At 39.5% G+C, this 20,391-nt stretch overlaps 2 protein-coding genes across 2 annotated transcripts in view; both read right to left on the bottom strand.

Moving 5' to 3' along the window:
- Positions 1-13,503, bottom strand: part of LOC120796480 (protein bicaudal C homolog 1-like) — a 55,517-nt gene extending 42,014 nt beyond the window's left edge. Inside the window, exon 1 of the mRNA XM_040139380.1 lies at positions 12,904-13,503. Coding sequence (XP_039995314.1) covers positions 12,904-13,096 — 193 coding nt within the window. The 5' untranslated portion in view covers positions 13,097-13,503. The remainder of the gene's footprint in view (positions 1-12,903) is intronic.
- A 1,856-nt stretch (positions 13,504-15,359) lies between these two features.
- LOC120796793 (ubiquitin-conjugating enzyme E2 D4-like) lies at positions 15,360-18,164 on the bottom strand. The gene is made up of 7 exons (XM_040139863.1): positions 17,974-18,164; positions 17,400-17,463; positions 17,192-17,223; positions 16,752-16,829; positions 16,433-16,538; positions 15,841-15,934; positions 15,360-15,747 (listed from the first exon to the last, which is right to left on the bottom strand). The coding sequence occupies exons 1-7, from the start codon at positions 17,995-17,997 to the stop codon at positions 15,702-15,704; spliced, it is 444 nt and encodes a 147-aa protein (XP_039995797.1). The 5' UTR covers positions 17,998-18,164; the 3' UTR covers positions 15,360-15,701.
- Between the last annotated feature and the right edge of the window lie 2,227 nt (positions 18,165-20,391).

Genomic DNA, 20,391 nt, shown 5'->3' with positions numbered 1-20,391 from the left:
TCACGAGACAGGGCACATGGTAAAACAATTTAAATGTCACTTACAAACATGTAACTTGCATGAGGACAATAATACTCTCCTCCTAATGATGCTGAACGTTTTTGATCATACATTATAACTTATACGTTTCACTTGAACTGTCATGGATATGTAGGAGATGTCTCTTATTATTCATAGAGAAAAACATGAAGAAAAAAGAAAAACAACCTCTGCTGTAGGTTTCCCTGAGTTGTGGGAATGCTCTCGGGCAAATTGACAAAAGTGACGATGTGTAGCTATGGCATAATGATGCTTGGCAATGAAGTACAACAGTTGGATCAAAAAATGACTAAACAAACACCAGCAACGGCACATTTTAATACTAGTTCATTAACACTTTTTCTAATTCCATTTCAGCCTCACCCAAACTGTGCCTGATAGAAACTGATTTTAACAGTAATGTAAATTGGAACTTTCACACAAAGATGCATTGCAAGCTCATTTTCACGCATGCTCCTGTGAGCATTTAAAGTAACATCAGCCTCCAGTGAGAAATGTACACATGTGCACATATTACGGGATGGTTCTTTCCTTTTTACTCCAGTTATATTAGCATAAGATGCCAACTGATGAATTAAAAACAACACACAAACACTTTGTTTGCTATGCTACTACGTCAGCAGTATTGGATTTTCAGATATTAACATTCAAGTCAAAACTCTAATGCCAGAGTCAAATAAGAAGGTCAAATGAGGCCTAATGACATGACCCAGGAAACCAATAATTTAAACAAACAAACAAACAAAAGTTCTTTTGTTAACCCTGCTAAAACCTGAAATTAACACAAACAATGCAACGGCTCTTTTGGTGTGTGAGTGTAGGAATCTGATATAGAACTTGAGTAAAAACATGAGCCATGTGCTGAGAGCAAAAAATCCTGTTGGCACATCCGTGGTGTATAAACGGACCATGGGAGAACCCAGAGGAGAGACTGGAGGGGTCAGCAGGGCGTCCTGTTTTGTCCTGTTTTTTTTTTTTAAACTGACCATTGAGAGTCTGACCAAGTTGCAGGAGTGAAGTAACTTCCACAGCTTCCAGGTCGACGGAAAACGCTGTAGACGGGGACAGATAAGTCAGTCACTGATTGGTTGGTGCAAAATAAAGCCCCGCCCTAACAGTAAACTGCTAATATGAACATGATGTGACTGATTAATTTTGTGCTGACCATTTTGTTAAAGTTACTGTTGCATTCAAGGGTGCAATGACATCGGCGTTTTGAAAGTCAGATGCTGACTGGCACACTTTTCAATGCTGGAAAGCACCAAATTCAAATATGGTGGTCAACAAATTCATTTTCTCTTCTTCACAACATAAATGTTTGCTTGTAGATTTGATCTGCCATCAACAGTAGATTAGAGGGGAAGAAGCAGAGCAGAGAGATCTTTTACATTCATCTTTGCCCTTTTTCTCAAATAACTGACAGGCATTTTACCACAAAAATTCATGCTCATGCCTCATTACTAAGATAACCAAGAAACCCATTATTTTGTCTGTCAACCGAAAAACCCTGTTTAAATTACAGGCCTTCCTAAAGTCAAATTGACTGAACAGTTTGACAAGAGTTGAAGAGCACATCTCTAGTTTTAAGTATATTTTTCAGCGTTTAGCAGCTCTGGTTTGTATCAAAAAGACTTTAATTTGTTTCTCAAGTGCTAGAATGGTCTAATAGTGTTTTTTTGACCCAGGTTATACAAGGACAATGCAGTGCTCCTCCCTTCCAGCACAGCAGATTGTAAAGGGATCACAGCTGAAAAACGACACAAGACCCCTGGAGCACATATCACATCTTGCAATCAATTCTGTCCTCTGGTGTTTTTTGACAATATGGAACAAACAATGTGTCACTCATGTAAAACAGTTATCTCAATTGTCTATTAATCTGAAAAGGTAAGCATGGAGGTTGCAGTTAATCAGATCCAAGCCCTCTAATTCTCACCATATCATTATTTAATTTACCTAATCACTGTCACTGCATGGAAAGAAAGGACTGAGAGAACTTGCAGTTGAAAGACAAAGGACTTAATTCTGGCAGATGGAACCAGGTCTGTTATCCATTATTTTGTGGAGAGACTTACTTTCTGGGAGATTCCACTGTTTTAACACTGAAGGAATGTAAACAGCGTTGATTTCTACAGTTATGGCATCAATCCACACACAACAATTAAAGAAACAATAGAGACGTAGGCCCTAATAAATCAAATCAAAAGACATTTTTGAAATGAATGTTTTCACCATTAGCTAGTTTCACTTTCTACACTATCCAGGTTTAATAGAAAGGTTGAGAATGAGCAGCAGTTTAACAAGAGCCAAATTAGAGTTGACGAATCCACAATGACTTTTCCAATAACAAGAGGGCAAATACCTCATAGCTCAGATTTAAGCCAATATTCATTTATTTTGAACATGCTGTATCAGTCAATAATCATCAAATAATGAAGGGAGTTTATACACCTGGTTACCCCGATACTTGCGCTGTGCCAGGATCACCGGGCGAAATCTTTCATGTCAAAAGGATCGCTACAAAGACAGGAGCTTTTAGATTACAAAAAGCCACCAGAGCCCCTAAAGACACCAGCTAAACCTCTAAACTGCAGAGCTGCTTAGGCAAAATCCTCTGCACTGGCAATAATCACACGAAGATTTAAGGTGAAACTTAGGAAATTCACAGTAAAGACTACGCAAGCACTAAAATTCTATTTCCCCTGGATAGGATTTCATAGCAAATCTGAGACTTTTTTTTTGAAACAACAAGAGTTTATTTCTATGTAAAAGTAATTTTTAGACAAAAAAAACTGTTTAAATTAATCTGGGAACTTACTTTGTTTACCTCAACACCAATGTCACTGTCAAAAACCTGATCTAAAACCATACTAGTGATGTTAAATTGTCTTCCTCACTTTTACATTAAACTTATTATCAGCATCTGAATTAATATCCATACATAGTTGTATTACCCATTCAGGGTTGGGGGAAAGGGATAAAACTTCTGTCAAGGTATATCTAGTATTATATTGGAGATATTGATATGGACAATATCATGATATTTATATATTTCCTGGAAGTTCGATTGAGGATTTTGATTAAAAAAAAAAAAAAAAAAATCAAAGAGTTAGTTTAATTAACAAAAGTAATTTAAATCCAAAAAGCCTGTTTGAAAGGTCAATAACGAGATTAAACTATAAACCAAACGGTGTATTCAGGACAATAGCCTTCAGTCAGGTTGTTTTTCCAATGGCAACGGCTGTTCACATCAATGAAGCCTAAATGCCACATTTCAAAGATAGGATGTTTCTACAAGTGTATCACCTTGTAGCTGACAAGTAGTTGGCAGTAATAGGGTTGACATGTACATGAAAACGGACAAAAGCCAACACTTTAGTCTCCTTGTGAACTTCTCTGGCATACTTTACACAAGTTTGCTTCCAAACAAAAAGACTCCAGCGCTTGAGAAACACTTCAACTGCTTCTCCAAGACAACGGTGATATCTTATCACTTATCTTATCAGTAAGGACTGGGGATCTTTCATATCAACACTGCCAGAGAAGCATACTGAACTTTCACCACTGACTTCTTTCATCTTTGTTAAAAGAAAATTGGGTGGTTATTATTATTTTAAGACCGACAAATATTCCTCCTAATACATATCCTGATTTGGGATACAACTGGTATGCCTTTTATTTATCATGTGAGATGACTTGTCTAATAGTAATGTCTTGTGATTCACTTTACATTTGCTAAGTTAACTGGAAAAGTAGTATGTCTGTGAAAACAGATGCGATGCTCTGAAGCAAAAGTGCAAAATCTTTTATCCTGGCACCATAGTTGGTTTCTTTGCAAAATGATACCGTCCATTTTGTAGAATATAGACAACAAATGAATTCTGTAATTACACACAAAATAACCAGCACTTCAATCCTTAAGGTTTTCATGAACTCAAACCCCCTTTTGACCCCTTTTACTCTTGGCATTTTTTTCAGCAATAGACATTTAATGCATTTACGTTCTCTGATTAGCTTTCTGTGTAGTAGTTTTCATTGTTAGTGGCATACTCTGCCATTCCCCCACAGGATTCAAATTGCCTACACATGCACGAGGGAATCCCAGGATGCAGCATGTAATCCAGTGTTAGTTTTTTTTTTTTTTTCCCCCAATTTTATTATTTTATTGATACCATCAACACTGTTAACAACCTTTAAACTGTGCACAAAAGCAGATCGTAACTGCAATTATTTTTGACCGAATTCTTGATTAAAACAGCATGGCTTTGTTTGGATCCATTAAAACAGATAAACCTATTGCTCTTGGGTTGTACATCTGACAAAAGGAGCTGAGTTTTTGCTCTAGTATTAAACTGCACTTGCTACCACCACCAGTGGCTACTGGTGTAACTAAATCAAGCTGGACTGAAATCTTAGGGAATATAACTTGATGCTTTGAAACCACTTCTCTAACTTTCGGTAAAGAAGTTAATACCCCTAAAGTTGAACACCTGTCAATGTTTTTTCTGTGCCGAGCAGAAGTCACCTCTGCACTTAAAACTGCTCCTCTCAACTCCTGCAGTGTTGCCAAGCAACTGTGCTATCAAATAAATGCGCTAAGTGCCAGATGTTGCTTTGTGGCAGACAAAGATGAAAGCCTGCCAGAGAAACTAGAACCGACTGACCCACGTGGGCAGATGGATGACACAGTCTAGAAATAATTAGAAGTACGCTAAAAATTGTAGTGGTATTCTGGGGTCTAAACAGTTTTTTTACTATGTCAATAAACAATGAATCCATAATGTCTTCACATAGACACTCATCGTTGTTGTTAAAATGTTTGGGTTATCATCTCCTCCTTGATCTCCCTTGTGTGAACGCTGCCAAGCAATTACACAACAGTGTACATTCCTGGTGCCTGGTATGTACTGTGTTAGGTCCCCTGCGGAGCACAGGGAGTCAGTCTCACTTAATAGGTCAAGAATTGCACTGTAAACATTACATTGTACTATTGGGAAATCACTGACATTTCACATTCATCAGCCTTTCAACCATAGCATTGTACATCTTTCCTTTAAAGATATGAAGCATCTGTACAGGATCTTAGTGATGGAGAGAGTTTCAGCGATTACTGAACGTGATTACTCAACCTCAGAGTTATTTCCACTGATATGTCAATCACAGTACTTTGTGCGTAACAGAACAACTCTAAGGACATGAACATAATTCATTTTCAGTCTTTTATTAAAGTTCTGGACTAACTTAAGCAAAATGAGATTTCCTTTTCTTCTCGTTTTCTCCCTACCCTCTCTTTTGTTCAAGTGGAGAGTATTCTGGCAACTGCCCGGGGTAGATCCAAAAGTTACTCTTATAAAAATGCTTTCTCTCCAATCTAGGCGAGTGGAGAAAAGGCAGATTGTACTGGATGTTGAATGAGGAGGGAGAACAACAAACCAAAACCTGAGGTTCTCCAAAGATAAACACTGAAAACTGAGGGGGGGAGTGGTTGAGGGCTGGGTGGTGTGCATTCGTGAGTTTTTGCGTCGTGAGTGCGCACGCGTGCGGGCTTAAGTCAGGGCTGCCCCCCCAAGAAATGTTTCTAAAATAGCAACCGCAAACCAGACAGAATGTAAATCTGCACTTTGAAAAGGGCTGAAGAAAAAGAGCTTTGAAGGACGTAGAAAAACAGGTATTCATTTCAGTCCATTTACAGTTCCAGGAGCATAGAAATGGGTCACAGCACTCCAGCTCCACTCGGACTGTTGAAATAGGACTCCTGGTTTTATTTTCTTGAGTAATGAATTACAGGTTTTTCCGCAGACTGAAGGTGAATTATATTACAGCTCCTGAAAGCTTCATCATGCCCAGGATGAAGGAATTCAACGTGTAAGCAAAGTTGAATAGATCTGTTTAATTGTATCAGCATGTTTCAGTAAAATCTGCAAGAGAGAGAGAGAGAGAGAGAGAGAAAAGGAGAGAGAGGGAAGGTGGCAAGAGGTAACTGGACAAAGCAAAGCGAAGAGTAGAATTCAGTAGTTAAATCAACTCAAGCATCTAAAACAGAGACTGGTTGTTCTGATGTGTTTGCTTTTCATACAGTTTGGATTCATTTAAAGTGTTGCAAAAACGTTCTGTACACAGCAACAGGTAGAAAGATTTTATCCACACAGGTTGTCTGGCCGAACGATACAGGTTCAAATAATTCTGCTTAACATTCAGCAGACAATATCATTTTATTTCCTACTGGTATAGATGTGTGTTTACGTGTGTTACTTTTTCAGAGGCTGTATGTCATATTGCTCTGTAGTAAGAACCACATATCTCCCTATTTGGTGTTTTAAGTTTTTGGACAACCTGAAGGATTAAACCCTTATCAGGCCGTTTTTCCCATTTTGGGAAAAGTTGACATTTTGTAGATCTATGCCCTTGTTTCTCAAAAAAGGTGCAGTAAGAAGAAATTCTATTCTTTCTATACTGTCTTGCTGCAGTCAAATATCATTAAATTTATTCCAAGTCCTCAACAAAAGTAAGCAGGTTTGGAAGTAATACAGTTTGACAAGGGTTATTAAGGATAAACTTAGCTTGCATGGCTTGAAAGCTAACTTCAGAATTCCTCAAACTGAACATGATACGTCCCTTTAATCCAACGCTTATTTTCACCATATTCTTGTCCTTTGCTCTTAATGTATGCCACGCAGCAAACTTCCTACTCTACAGGCACTTTTCATTCCGCATGACGTCCTATAAACACAAATATATGCTATCAATATTTCTTGAACAACAGCAGGTCAATCCTACTCTTTCCCTCAAATTGACAACTGAAGAATTTCGCTATTTCACAGGTCAAAGTACAATCAGACTGAGCTCTGTACGAGGCAAACGAGGCGGAACCTAATCCTGACAGAAGCGAGTGCGTCTGGAAGTAAATGCATCTCTATTTTCTTGAAATGAATGGGAGGCATTTCTTTGTCGTGACAGTGCCAGCTACTCTTATAGTGGTCCACAACTACAAAAACAAAAACAAAACAAAATAACAACAACAACAGCTGCTGCTGCTCTGGCACAGTCAAAGCTGTAACACACATTTTGCACTGAAACCAGCCAGAATCTGGTTTACACATCAAAATATCTCCAAATTACACATGACAACCTCATCTGAGGGAATAAAGAATTTTCACATCTAGACATGAGAGGAGGATTTTCATCTCAAGTTTTGGCTCTATCTATTGTTTTCCACTCTTTACTGCATTTTTTCCAAAGGTTGGTCTGTGTAAGGTTTCTTTGCTTCTCCATCTTTACTTTCACTTTAGACTAGTCAAATAATATGTTACAGGACATACAGCACTATATCTGAAAATCAAAATAACTTCAATATTGTACGTAACGAATATTTATGGATATCATGATGTACAATTATATACAATTAATTGTGCAGCCCTACTATCAACTTTTTAGCCACAAAACTGAGTACTGCAAGATACAAAAACCACAAGTGCTTCTGATGTTCGGCGACTCCATAGTGGATCTGATGGAAGCTGGAACAACAGAGCAGTGTTTGAATGCTCAAGAGGGAGCAATAGAGGGGGAGAATAACGGAGAGAAGAGAAAGCCTCCAGCACATTCCCCACAAGACACTCACTTCCTGTCTGTGAGTCTTACTCAGCACCCAGGAGGAAGAGGAGGATGAGGCCCTCACACATATTCACCCATTATATGGGCACAGAAGCCAGAGAAATCATTCTCTGCACAATAAGGAGAAGAATATTGAGAAATATAACAATCATATTCTCACTAGAGGACCAGTTTCCACTGGCCTCCAAAATAATATATTCTTTTGTGTGCAATCTGTGGCCTGCAAATGAAGTTGTGTGAGAAAACATTTCAACATACTTATTCTGAACAACTCCTAGCATTAGCATCTTCTACCCAGAGGATATCAGATGGAGTATTGTATTGTATTATACTGATAACATTATCACTACACACTAAAAATACCTGTGAAAACCTTGTGCAACAGTTTTGTTTTTTTTCTGAGACAAATCCGCCCAATAACAGTCAAGGAGCAGGAAAACAAATTAGTTCAGTGAAGAAAATGATTCACTTAGCCTAATTGTAGGTTGGTGTCGTAGTTGCTCAGCAAACATGTTGTTACGCTGTGTGCGCACACTGGCCCACCAGGAGGCTATGTCACAGTCACAAGCACCACTAAACTCTCATCATTACTAGTCTGTGCAGGGAAACACACAGCAAGAGCTCTTCAAACTGACCCATAAACATCAGAAGACATCGCCAACGTATGCTTTAAAAAATCCATTGAAAACCTCGGTGCACATGCCGACACACTGAATTTGGATAATCAGGGTTGGATAAAATGTTACCTCTTTCCCACACTTGCCCCTGGTCTCTTAACTTCATAGTGAATGTATAAAAGGCACAAAAGGTCTCTTAGACAGTTCCCTGCACACATAAAATTATCTTTCAAGCTTCCATGCCTGTGTCAAGGTCTCCAAGCCATTAACTTGGGAGTTCTATTCTAGGGTGCCAGCAGTACAACAGTAAACCCTGATGGCTGTCAGGGTGAGATTGTGTTGTCACTTTGCACTCTGTTTACTGACCTGAGCCCAGGGAACCTGTGTCCCTGCCAGTGCAAGAGACAGTAAATTTGTAATTGCTGAGCAGTTAATAATTTCCATTTTCTCCACATGCAAATTGTGATAGAGTGGGGGAGTAAAATATGGCCGATTCAAATTAAGGGTAGTTTGCGTGCGTATGCTGGGATTTTGCTTCTGTGTTGAGAAACTACTTGTGAGTCACTAACATCTTTTAATGAGCACAGATTCTGGATCATTTTTATTCTCCAGTATGCAACCCCTGACTATACGCCTCTCCACCAGTCTGATGTCCCACGCTGACCCACTTACTGTAACTTCCGAGTACAGGCAGGTTTATTATCAGAACAACATCTTCTAATTCCTTATTAACAGCCAATATAATCACTGTTACGGCCCTAGACTTCAGACGCACATAGGTAAATACACTTGCAGGAGATCAAATTTTTCAGGCAACACCTTTTAAAGCTGCGACCATCTGTCTGCCATATAAATCAATCGATCAATTACAGAATAAAATACTTTGAAATGAATGCAGTAATGTACACAACAGGCTATTCCTAACTATGTCACACAGGAAAATATTTCACACGCATGCGAATATAATATGTATAAGTTAAAAATGTATCCATAAAAATATTTTTCATTCACGTATTTTGTCATCTGTCATCAAGTCCTTGGCTGTGGTATTCAAAGATTCAGTTCGGTTGGTGAAGCTGCAACAACTTCCTGAAACTTTTCTAAAGATCGTATCTTGCACACAGAGGGAGAAACTGGAAGCACAGAGATTTCACAGCAATGTCACAGCTCTGCTCTAAGACAACACAGCACAGAAAATCAATGAACATGCAATCCGTGAAGCAACTTGATTCTAACTGCCTGCCTCTGTAAATCATTGTAAAAGTCAAACTGACCAAACTCTTAGCCAAGATGTCCATGACAAAAGCAAGTAATCTAGCAAACATACAGGTGTTAGGCTCATGTGTCTGAGCAAACATGCACTGCATCCCACCATCATTCGTAAGCATAGCTTAGCTAGCTTCTTATCTAAACAGTGTCAACATGGAGACAGCAGAGAAAAGGTAAATGATCTAAGTATCCAGGCACTGATGAACCAATCATGAATGAGGTACAACGGACACCACATAGAAGGATTTGATCAATGCAGCTTAATTATCATACTGCATATGGTCCCGAGCATCTTCATGCTGTTGTAACTGTCACCTGGGAGAATTTAAAGAGCATTTCTCCCTATTTTGTGACTTTTTATAGAACAAACAAAGAAAATAATCAGCTGATCAATATTACTTTCGATAATGAAAACAGTCATTAGTTGCACACCCAATATAAAAGGTAATTATCTATTTTATCTTCATATTATTGTTTATTTGATATTTAATATGTCCCGAATTCTTTGTGCAATTTATTGATTTATTAGCTCAGATTTTGTCCGCCATTTGAAAAGGAAAAAAAAGAAATCAATGTCTCAGTCTTTCGCTCGAAACCTCTAATGAATGCGTAGGGCAGAAATGTGTGATCAATATGCAAGAGAGTGAATGGGTGTTTAGCTATACTGCACAAAAGCAAGTGTACCTCACAGCGATTTCCTTAAAGAATAGCCGCTGACATAACAATGCATACAGGAGGTGGTCGTGAATGCTGTTTCTAAAGCTGAGTACTTTAAGAATTTCCAATTATAAAATTTCAGTGGGCCTAATACCTTTGATATTTAACAATTCTGGACTAGGGGGTCATTGAAGCTTCCAAGTTGTGAACTAGGGCAAACATATTACCTGGATGTAGCAAAAAAGAATACTGAGGTATTGTTGTTTGGGAAGTGATTGCGGGACGATTTGACCTGTGGCCCTTTGCTGAGGGTCAAGCACACTTTATTTTCCAGGAGAAAGAAGCCAGAGATACCGTCACAGACAATAAAACGCTGAGCAAAAATATACTGGAGTTCCCATAAAATGATTTCATTATAGTCCAAACTCTTGCCTTCAGAACATGATGTACCATTTCAAAATCTACAACTTATCCAATCAAAACACAGCCAGATGTTACACAGCTCTGACCCGAATGGATGAGACTAAAAGAGCTATTTACTGGGGTCTGAACTTACACCTACGGTTGCAGAACAAAAAGGAGATGAGACTCTGATCCAGTGAGTTGAAAATAATCTAGACCACAAGTGTAGCTTTTTGTGGTTATTAATACATTGTGTTCAAAACTCAACAGATGCTAGGACTGTTTTAATGTCTACTATGAGATAACCAAGGTTTATATGATGCAACCAGACAGCCTGGATTCTTCCTGAAGGCCAGAGATCAAAGGTGAAAGCAGTTTCACAGCTGAGACAGTATGGCATTTAAACCCGAACCTACAACTGACCAGAACGACCAGGAGACAGTGGAGCATAGCAGCTATTTCTATTCTACATCCCAGCAGCAATCTCAACATGAGCAGTGTCAGCCATGGTGTCATGAAGCAGCAGCTAGGAAAACAGGATGCTGGCTGAGGTACGCAGACCAAACTAACAAACTGTTAAGACCTAGTAAAGTGGATAGATTAGACGTAACATATAGATGCACAAACGGGCACATTCAGGCACACTGCGTGACGTGGCGCATGGTATGTCTGGGACACTTCGGATTTAGGGCCGGCCTCTGGTAAAGTTGTTTTCCTGGAAGAGTCTGGGATGACATGGAGCTTTGAGGAATGTACTGAGGAGCGAGGCAGCAACCAGGACTTTCTCAAGGGGAAGTACGTGTGTGTGTGTGTGTGTCTGTGTGTATATAGGATAAAGGATAAACTGACTTCAGGACCAGGTGCTCGCCGAGGATTACTCACCAAAGTTGGTCTCAGATTTAAATGACAACTTAAACACTACTGATGAGCAGCTTTCACTGAGTTATAGGGATAAAATTTAAAGCTATACTCGTCAGCAATGTGGACGCAGTTAATATCATCCTTGTTTTAATTGCAGTAGGAGAATGACTGCTAATGATCCTCCTCAGGGCCGCTCCGGTTGCTTCGCGGCTCTGACTTACTGTCTTCCTGTGGAACTGAGAGAGAATCCAGCTGACTTACCTAATGCTATAATACTCCACTCTTGTGTTTTGAAATGTGCGATAAATGACCTCAACCTCTGTGTTTCCAGGGACCTCTCAACAGAGAGCGGCCTTGGCTCGTCTTTATGGGCCCGTTATCACTCTTTTTACTGCTCACTGTCACTCGCAACGTCATTAGAGGAGAGATCACGCACTGAATCATTTTATCACCGAAAAGAAAAAAAAAACATGCAGTGACAACTCACATGCAGGAAGAGGGAACAAGCCGGTGTACAAGAGGCAGAGGATTTTTTTTTCTTAAAAACAAAAACAAAAAACAAACAAACAAACAAACCAACAAACAAACAAAAACAAAAAAAGGAGTCTGGTATTGAGTTTTGAGGCAGGATGCATCAATGACAAACATGAAAATGTAACTAATGTCATTTCCTAATGAAGACTATTGCTGCTGTACTTGTACACCACCTTCTATGATTATGGATCAACTTTCAGTTCCTTTTACACAACGTGTTTTGTCAGGGTCAGCCAAGGGTGTTGCATCGGCCGTTTCCGCACGCAAACTGTTTCGCTGAGCAGTAAATGAACTGCATGTTGGGGTCAATTTCAGTTTAGTCTACGAAACAAACGGACGCCGTGGGAGCTTGTGTAGCGACAGCTAGTGCCCGGGGCGTGTTACTACGTCCACGGGCGAAGCACCGCGGGTACCATCATCGATGGGTCCCCCTCTCTCGTGTCCCTGGCTCGTTCAAACTCTCTCGCTTTAGGAAACAGGCACGTAAACGCAGACACTTCTTTCTGGGTTGGGGGGGGGGCAGCACGGTATTTTCTTCACTTTGCCAGGTGGTGACACTAAACGAAGTCGCCCCCCCCCCCCTAACAAATTTACTCGGCTTAATTGTCCTAATTGATTCGTTCCGGATCAAGCACGGAACGAGCTCAGGTTACCTGGCCATGCTTACGAGGAGACCTGGAGTTTACAAGTCACTGAAAATGGCCAGTTACCTACAGAAAGTGTCGCTTCATGCGTCCGAGACAGACAAAGGGCCGTCACGGGGGCTGCGAAAGTGTGCAGCTCCTCGGAAACAACGACAGGCAACAATCGGATGAAACGTGGACAGGAAGTTCAAACCCGCGTTATTCATTGGAAATACTTCAATGTACCACTAACTTTGTACTAGGTTTTTGTTTTTTTTTTTTTTTTTTACCTAATAACATGACCTCCAACTTCTTGCGGTCCACCCGAAACCTCTCCTCGGTCCACTCCGGATCTGGCAGCGGATGGGGTCCGCTCAGATCCTCCTCTGATCCCGGGAGAGGAGAGTCGGTGCTGCGCTCGCTGTTGGAGCCCTGGTCCGACTGCTGCAAGTATCCGCTTAAAGTGTCGCACTGGGCAGCCATTGGTGCTGCGCAGCAACTTCTCCGGAGGCCACCGCGTTTTATTCAAAGTTGAGTTGAGCCGAAGCCAGGCGCCGAACTTGTGGAAACTTTTTTTTTTTTTTTTTTTTAAATTCCGTCACTCCGCGGTGTGGTGCGAGCTCATTGCAGCGCAGTCGAGACCTTTCCTCTGCAGTTTCTTCAAGCCCCCTTCGCTTTCCCCCATTAGGCAGACGTCTAAAAATAGGCAGGAGCACACTGGTCCACTCTCTATAGGTTGTCTCCTGAGTTGACGGGGCGCCGCACAACACACTGCAAACATACCGACCGACTCCTCGGGAAAGTTTCACGTGTCATCGTGCAGAAAAGGCGGGACTCCTCCCAGAAACACTTTTTCTGAGCGTCTACCTCCCCCTGGGTTTCTGCGAAAGTCTCCAAACTCTTGCATTCGCGAGAAAAAACTCACTAGATTCAATTTATGTTATCGTGGGACCCCTAGAGTGCACAACTTTAATGTCTCGCTTATGGGAAACTGTTGAGGCATTATAGACAATCACAGCAAGCAAAATCATAGTTATTATGAGCTGACAATTATATTACAAGTCAATGTAATACCACGAGATATAAAAATAGAGTGACCATAATCGATTGAGCACAATGGCAGGCTTGACTTAAGCATACATTTATACCTCTGTGCCACTTCTTTTTCAGTCCGGCTGGCAGTTTATAATAACACCCCAGGCAACCAACTTATTGGTTTATAGAGGAAACACTACACATCCTGAGGGTGGTGAAGGGGAAACAATACAGGAAAGGGGAACCAAAATGAACCAAAATGTGGAGCAAGCGTGCATTGAGTAAAACTGACTCAATAAGGACCACAATCAGAAAAAAAAAACAAATACGGGTTATAAATGAATACAGAACCCAGAGGTATGAAACAGGTCACCGTTGACCAGGGTGTTTGCAGGTCCTCGTAGAATTGTAATTCTGGGGTTATTCTCACGCTGTGGCCAGGAAATGACTGATGACAGTTTCCAGTGATATATGACCTTGTTAAATGAAAGTTTTCCATCCATTAAATTTACATGTTTCTACAGGTTCCAGCTTAACTTGTGACTTGTTGGTCGTTCTCCACATTTTATGTTCCTTCACTAATATTTTGTTCTGCTGCATTTGTGATTTGTCATCCCGAACAGGAACCTGCCAGGCCAGTGGCTGGTGATGTTTTACCCGCATCAGTTTCCTTCTTCATATTTAAATAAACTCAGTTGTGAATCGCACTTGCCTGCTTTGGCGGGCTTCAGACGACCCAACATCCACCACCTTACAGTGACAGTTGGGACCTTCTTTACAAAGCAAAGTCACCATAGAGCTGCAGTACCATGGATCTCTCTCAGTCAGAAGTGAAAACTTCCATCACCCCTAAACACCAGGATTAAAAAGAGAAACTACCATGTACCTGAAAACTTGATTTTCGTCTGGAGAAAAACATTGACAGCATTTCTAAAAACTGAGATCATCTTTACCTGCATTTGTGAAAACTGAGCTTTGACATTTGAGCCCTTCACCTAAACTTGCTAGTAAGTCTTTCAGGGTTAAGGCAAGTCACCTCATTCTCTAAAATGTTCATTTCAATTATAGTTAATCCCCAACTATGTCTTCCTTCTGGTAGGTCACTAGAGTTGAAAAGTTAAGAGCCAATATTCGTGGTACTACTACAAAAAGGAGAAGTGGTCACTAAACCCGATGGTCCAATTACAGCACATCACCATGGCATTTCAGAGATATATGTGTATGCCCATCTTTACATTAATATCAATAGGGAGAGCATGTTTGCATTTTATCATAAACAGCTCTAAAGGAGACACGAGCTGCTCAATTAATGTGCATACACTAGCGTCGCGAGTGTACAGCAACTGTGCTGCAACCAGCAGAGCTGATGATAATGGGTGGTTTAATTTCAATGGACTGAAAATCTCCTCACGTTTTAACTTCAATACTTAAACAAGAAATTGTGACAGCCACTATCCCCACGAATAACCATTTAGCAAATGGGCCTGAATTTAACTTAACACAAATGCTAAAGTTAAGGAGTACAGGAGAAAAACTGCCTTGTGTCAAAGGCTTGATCAGTAAAAAGTAAAGGCTACCACCTAGTGGTCATACGAGTAACAACTCCTCTTATTTATTGGTTTATAGGAATTACACTGAGCCAAACATTTTATGCAGCAGGAGGATAGTTAATAATATCAGTTTACTTGTGGATCGTGAAGACAAATTGTAATTCAGTTTTGATCAATGCTTTTAATGCAAAACAACGCAAAAGAAATTCAGTACAGTCTCGTACAATATAAATCTCTTAAAAGAAAAATACAATCAGACCATCTCACCACTGCTAATAATAATAATAATAATAATAATAATAGTAATAATAATAATAATGCCAATTTAAGGAAAAAATAAAATAAACAGTAAAAACAGTTAAGTCAAGTAAAATCTGAGTAGAGAAAGTGCTTCAAGCGTATAAAACACCTCAGCTAGAACCAGTGTGGATGAGCAGTTGAAACAGTACTGTCAGATTTTGAGGTGTTCAGGGATGCGTCATTGTTGCTGAAACTTAAGTCCTTCACATTGCATACCTCTGAGTCCATTCTCTGGCTTGTTTGTTGTACCTAGAGAGAAAAGAAGATCAGAATGGGTTTATAAAGAATAGCTGACTCATTTAAGTTTTTCCACATACCAACGTCTTGGGCTCTCATACTCACTTTTGTCTGTCCGATTTGTAGATGTGTGCAATGTCTGGGACTAGTGGATCATCTGGATTTGGGTCACATAGCAAAGAGCAAATGGATAATAAAACTGGAAAAAAAGGATCAAAAATCAGTATGCACACAAGTTTCAATTAAATTAAAGGTGACTTTTCAACTTCTTAGCTCTACCACTTTAAGTGCAAATGGACAAGCTTTGATTTCATGCACCGTTATATCAAAATCCTGATAGTTTAAAAAAAAAAAAATGTTTTTTTAGCAATCCTTTAGTCAGTTTGAGACTAACCAGGAAATCATTCGTTAGGAAGAATCCAGATTTGGTGACAGCACAGCGATTACTCGACCAAACAGGCTTCAATGCCTCACTATGTTTGATATAATTTAAAGTACATTCCATCGTTGACATTCCCTCCCCATGTGTATTGTTTTGCCCACATCCTACTTTTACCCTTAAGAATGTCAAATGACATTAAAAAAATCTCTATTTCCTCTTGACTTCAAATAAATCTTAGATACAAACCAGATCATATGCAGTGCTGCTGTAATGTACTATACTGTGCTTCACAGGCAAAATGTACACGTTAGTTACCTTTTGACACTGTAAGTGCAGGTGACCACTGTGACCTCAGGATGTCAAGGCAGATGCTACCATTGCTGTTTATGTTTGGGTGATAGATTTTAGTTGTAAAGGCAACCTATGGAAATAAAAAACCAGAGCAGACATAGGTAAAATAAACTATTTTTCAAAGTGGATTCTGAAGTTGGTCAGGGTCTCTGTCAAAGGACACATCCAATGATTACTTTCATTTTCATTGTTTTATTTGCTCTATAAAAATTAAGAAAACAGTGAAAAATGCCTGTTTTAATTACCTTTGAGGTAATCAGTGTCTAAGGTTAAATAATCTTACCTTTGGTGGTTTAAAAGGATAGTCAGTGGGGAAATGGACAGAAAGGAAGAATACTCCTCCATGATATGGACTGTCATTCTGAAACAGAGAAGTAGGTTATTGTAAAATTATGCCCAGTACTGTGTCCTTATGGGATAAAATACCATTTCAAGTGAGAGAGCAACCATAATTTAGATTATTATTTTCCTTTCATTCATTTAAGATTTTCTTCGTTTAAATTGAGATATGATATTTTCCCTTTTTCCTATTGTCTCATTAACGCCACGAGCTTCACTGAGTAACATTGGGATAGAGTGTGCCAGTCTGTGCTCTCCATACAGTATAGAAAGTGCTCTAAAGTCAACATAAAACACTATTGTCTAGAGATCCAGAAGCCACTTGTTTAAAAAAAAAAAAAAAAAAAAAAAAAAATCCAGAAAACGAATCCAGAAAAAGCTCACCGGTCCTGTGATGGTAGCTTGCCAGTGAAACACTACAGAAAACAAAGATAAAGAAACAATCTGTGAGAACATTATTTAGTATCAAGACTTGATACACATAAATCGGTTACATTTGCAACACAGTCCCCAAAGCACAGCAATACTGATAACAAAAAAGACAGCAACAGAATACATGTCTCCTAGTTGTATACATTATTCTCACACTTACTGTCCTCGCCTACAGGTCCAGCTGAGCATGAAGCTGGAGGATCTCTCTGTAAGTCATTTAACTCCTGTACAAAGAAACAAACAACAACTCAAGTGTCTGACAGCTTCCGCCCCACTGTGGTGCATAGCTTTAAACGCAGAATACTGAAGTTTGCGGTTAGTTCATCTGTAAACCAACGTCAGCGAACGACTACTTAAAGCTTCGGGAAATTAAAATATACTGAAAAAGCAGCGCGGAACACAACGTAAAAGTGCTTTCACGCTGCTCGTCTGCTAGGCCAACTTTAGCGGGCAGCGAAGTTAGCTAATTGAAGTTTAACTGCTTTGCTAACTGGCTTTAGTGTAATGTCATCGCCAGTGGCACGAATAACGGTCTTGCTGGCAGTAAAAGCTGTTTGGTGTAGTGACTACCTAGCCTTAGGTCATTCACGACACGTTGGCACAATAATCAACGACTTTAGGTTAGCTAGCAGATGCTACTAGGTGATCGACTGGCTAACGTGAGAGCGACGTTTCCGTATCACTACGACCTCTTCTATACATGAAATTAATTAAGAAAAGACGATTACTCTTACCTTTTGTATTCTTTTCAAAGCCATGGCAAGTCGTTCGGCTAGAGTAAGAGAAGCTAAGGTGTTAACTTTGACAGCTGTCAGCTACAGCTACGCTCACTTTATCCCAACTCGGTGTTATTTGTTTTGACAAACTGATTATTTCTTTTGTTTCCGCGTTTTTGTCTGACGACGAAGAATAGACCGGTGCATTACGGGACTCTGAGTTTTTCAGTCAAGCCACTTAAAGGGACCGCTCACCCCAAATTTGTGGCCACAGCTCATCCCGTGAAAGCCACTCTGTAAAGAACTTAGTGAACAGTTAGTAAATATAGTAAACAAAACTGTAAATAGTTAGTAAAATTAGTAAATATAGTAAACAAAACTGTGAAAGAGCAGGTCACAAAAAGAAAACTAGGACTAACAGGATATGGTACTGTATTGTAGTCCATTACATCCAAACAGTTATTGATAGTGCACCTTTACGGCTTCTTTTAGCATACACATATCCAAATGCATTAAGCGCACGTAGTTTACTATCAGAGCAATTTACTCACCCGTCTGGAACATTTTGCAACTGTGTATTACAGTTGACTCTGACATATTTTCTGGAAAGCTATTAAATTTTCACTAGTAAAGTGCGACATTATAAGTAACAAGGATACATTCAAAATAAAGCCTATTTTCCCCTGCAAGTCTGTAGGCTACAACCCCCTGTCTGAATTGTTTGGATATGGGTTTGTCTATTAGCCTCTTCATTCATTGCAATTACAGCTTCAGAGTCAGTGACTTTCTGTTGTATGAGCTGCACTGAGGTGACTGTTATGACTGATGTCTGACCTTTGAGGAACAATATGGTATTTGCATTGGACAGCCTACAGCCTACACCTTTTTGGATTCCAGAAATCTTTATGTTGCATTACGCTGTTGTACTGTTTTCAAGTGTGGTATCTGAGTAATGCCCCCCTCCTCTTGTCTCTGTTATTGATTGCAGACTGAAACGAATTTCACACATTTCCAATAAAATATCGAATAACTTGACCTAATGTTGCTTTGAGAAAAATGTTCTTTCTGGTGTTTAATTGCTGTAACGGTCCATCTGTACACAAGGGAGCATTTTGACAGTCCAGGTTGAGGGAAGATGGATGGACGGCAGCACCATGTGCATGAAATACTGATTTATAAATGGCAAGGCAAGGCAAGTTTATTTGTATGACACCTTTCTGACACAGAGGCTAAAATAACAATTAAAAATATAATTAAATGGATGGTAAAATGTATTGAATGAAATTACTATATTGAACAAAATATTGATTAAAAATAAAAGTTATAGCACAGTGACAGTACACAAAAGTAATACATTTAATAAAGAAAAAAATATATAAATAATCAATCAAAGGCACAAAAGAATAAGTCTTTAATTTAGATTTGAAAGTAGCTAAAGCTGAGCTAATGTAGGTTCAGCAGGAAGCTGGTTCATTCTGTGTGAAGCAAAGAAGCTAAATCCAGCATTGTGTTTGGTTTTGACCCAAGGCACTTCTAGCTGACTGCTTCCTAAACATCCCAGGGGCCTATTGGGTTTGTATTCTTTAACCATATCAACAATGTTTTTTGGCCCTGAGCCATTACGTGATTTATAAACTAACTATGGCACTTTAAAATATCTTCTATAACTATCTGGAAGCCAGTATAAAGATGTGAGAATGGTTCTATGCAGCAGCATTCTGAATTGAACCACCAGAACCCAGCATTCTGCAGGGTTCTGGTGGTCTTTTGGTAAAACCAAACAAGTCCATCCTGCTGGGATAAAGGCATGAATGAATGAATGGACATGAAACTTCTAATTGTTGCTATTTTTAGACGATAAAAGGCTGATGCGATTACTGCCTTGATGTGGCCGCTCAGAGTTTTGTAGTCCAGTTACATCCATGTAGTGAGTGTAGAGTAGTTTGCAGGGTTACAGGATTTGGACTACAAGTAGCATATAAGGGGTTAAATGATCGTGGCTGAGGATCTGAACGCTGCGTGAATCTGTATGTCAGAGTGATTAGCTCAGATTCATGAATGCAAATGTCAACAACATACCCCCTGTCTTCTGTACTACCTAGGCCAACTGAAGACTTTAGCAGACAGAAATATTTTATGGTCAGTGGTATCAACGGCTGCATTAGTTTCCTATAGAACAGACTGATATGTGTTCCTGAATCAGTGCAGTCTTAAGCCAGAGTGACAATTGTCGAAAACTTTACAATTAAGTTGTTGAGATGAAAAAGAGGAACTTACTTCATAATTTCCCCATAAACTTGAGATTTGAGATGGGTCTATATTGTTTATTGAAATATCCAGGTTGCACATTTTTGAGGAGGCATTAAATGACTTTGGAAAACCCATTTGCAGCATATCCAGCTTAAAAAAATAGGCACACAAACAGATGCTTATCCT

Source organism: Xiphias gladius, chromosome 11 (assembly GCF_016859285.1).
Source record: "Xiphias gladius isolate SHS-SW01 ecotype Sanya breed wild chromosome 11, ASM1685928v1, whole genome shotgun sequence".
In the NCBI taxonomy this organism is placed as follows: Eukaryota; Metazoa; Chordata; class Actinopteri; order Istiophoriformes; family Xiphiidae; genus Xiphias; species Xiphias gladius.
Note: the sequence above shows the minus strand (reverse complement) of the source record. Positions and strands in the feature narration are given on the sequence as shown.

Coding starts and splice junctions, on each gene's coding strand:
- LOC120796793 (XM_040139863.1), bottom strand. CDS start 17,997: ATGGCTTTGAAAAGAATACAAAAG. Junction 16,539..16,751: donor ATCCTTTTAAACCACCAAAG/GTAAGATTATTT, acceptor TTATTTCCATAG/GTTGCCTTTACAACTAAAAT. Junction 15,935..16,432: donor TGCACTTACAGTGTCAAAAG/GTAACTAACGTG, acceptor CTTTTTTTCCAG/TTTTATTATCCATTTGCTCT.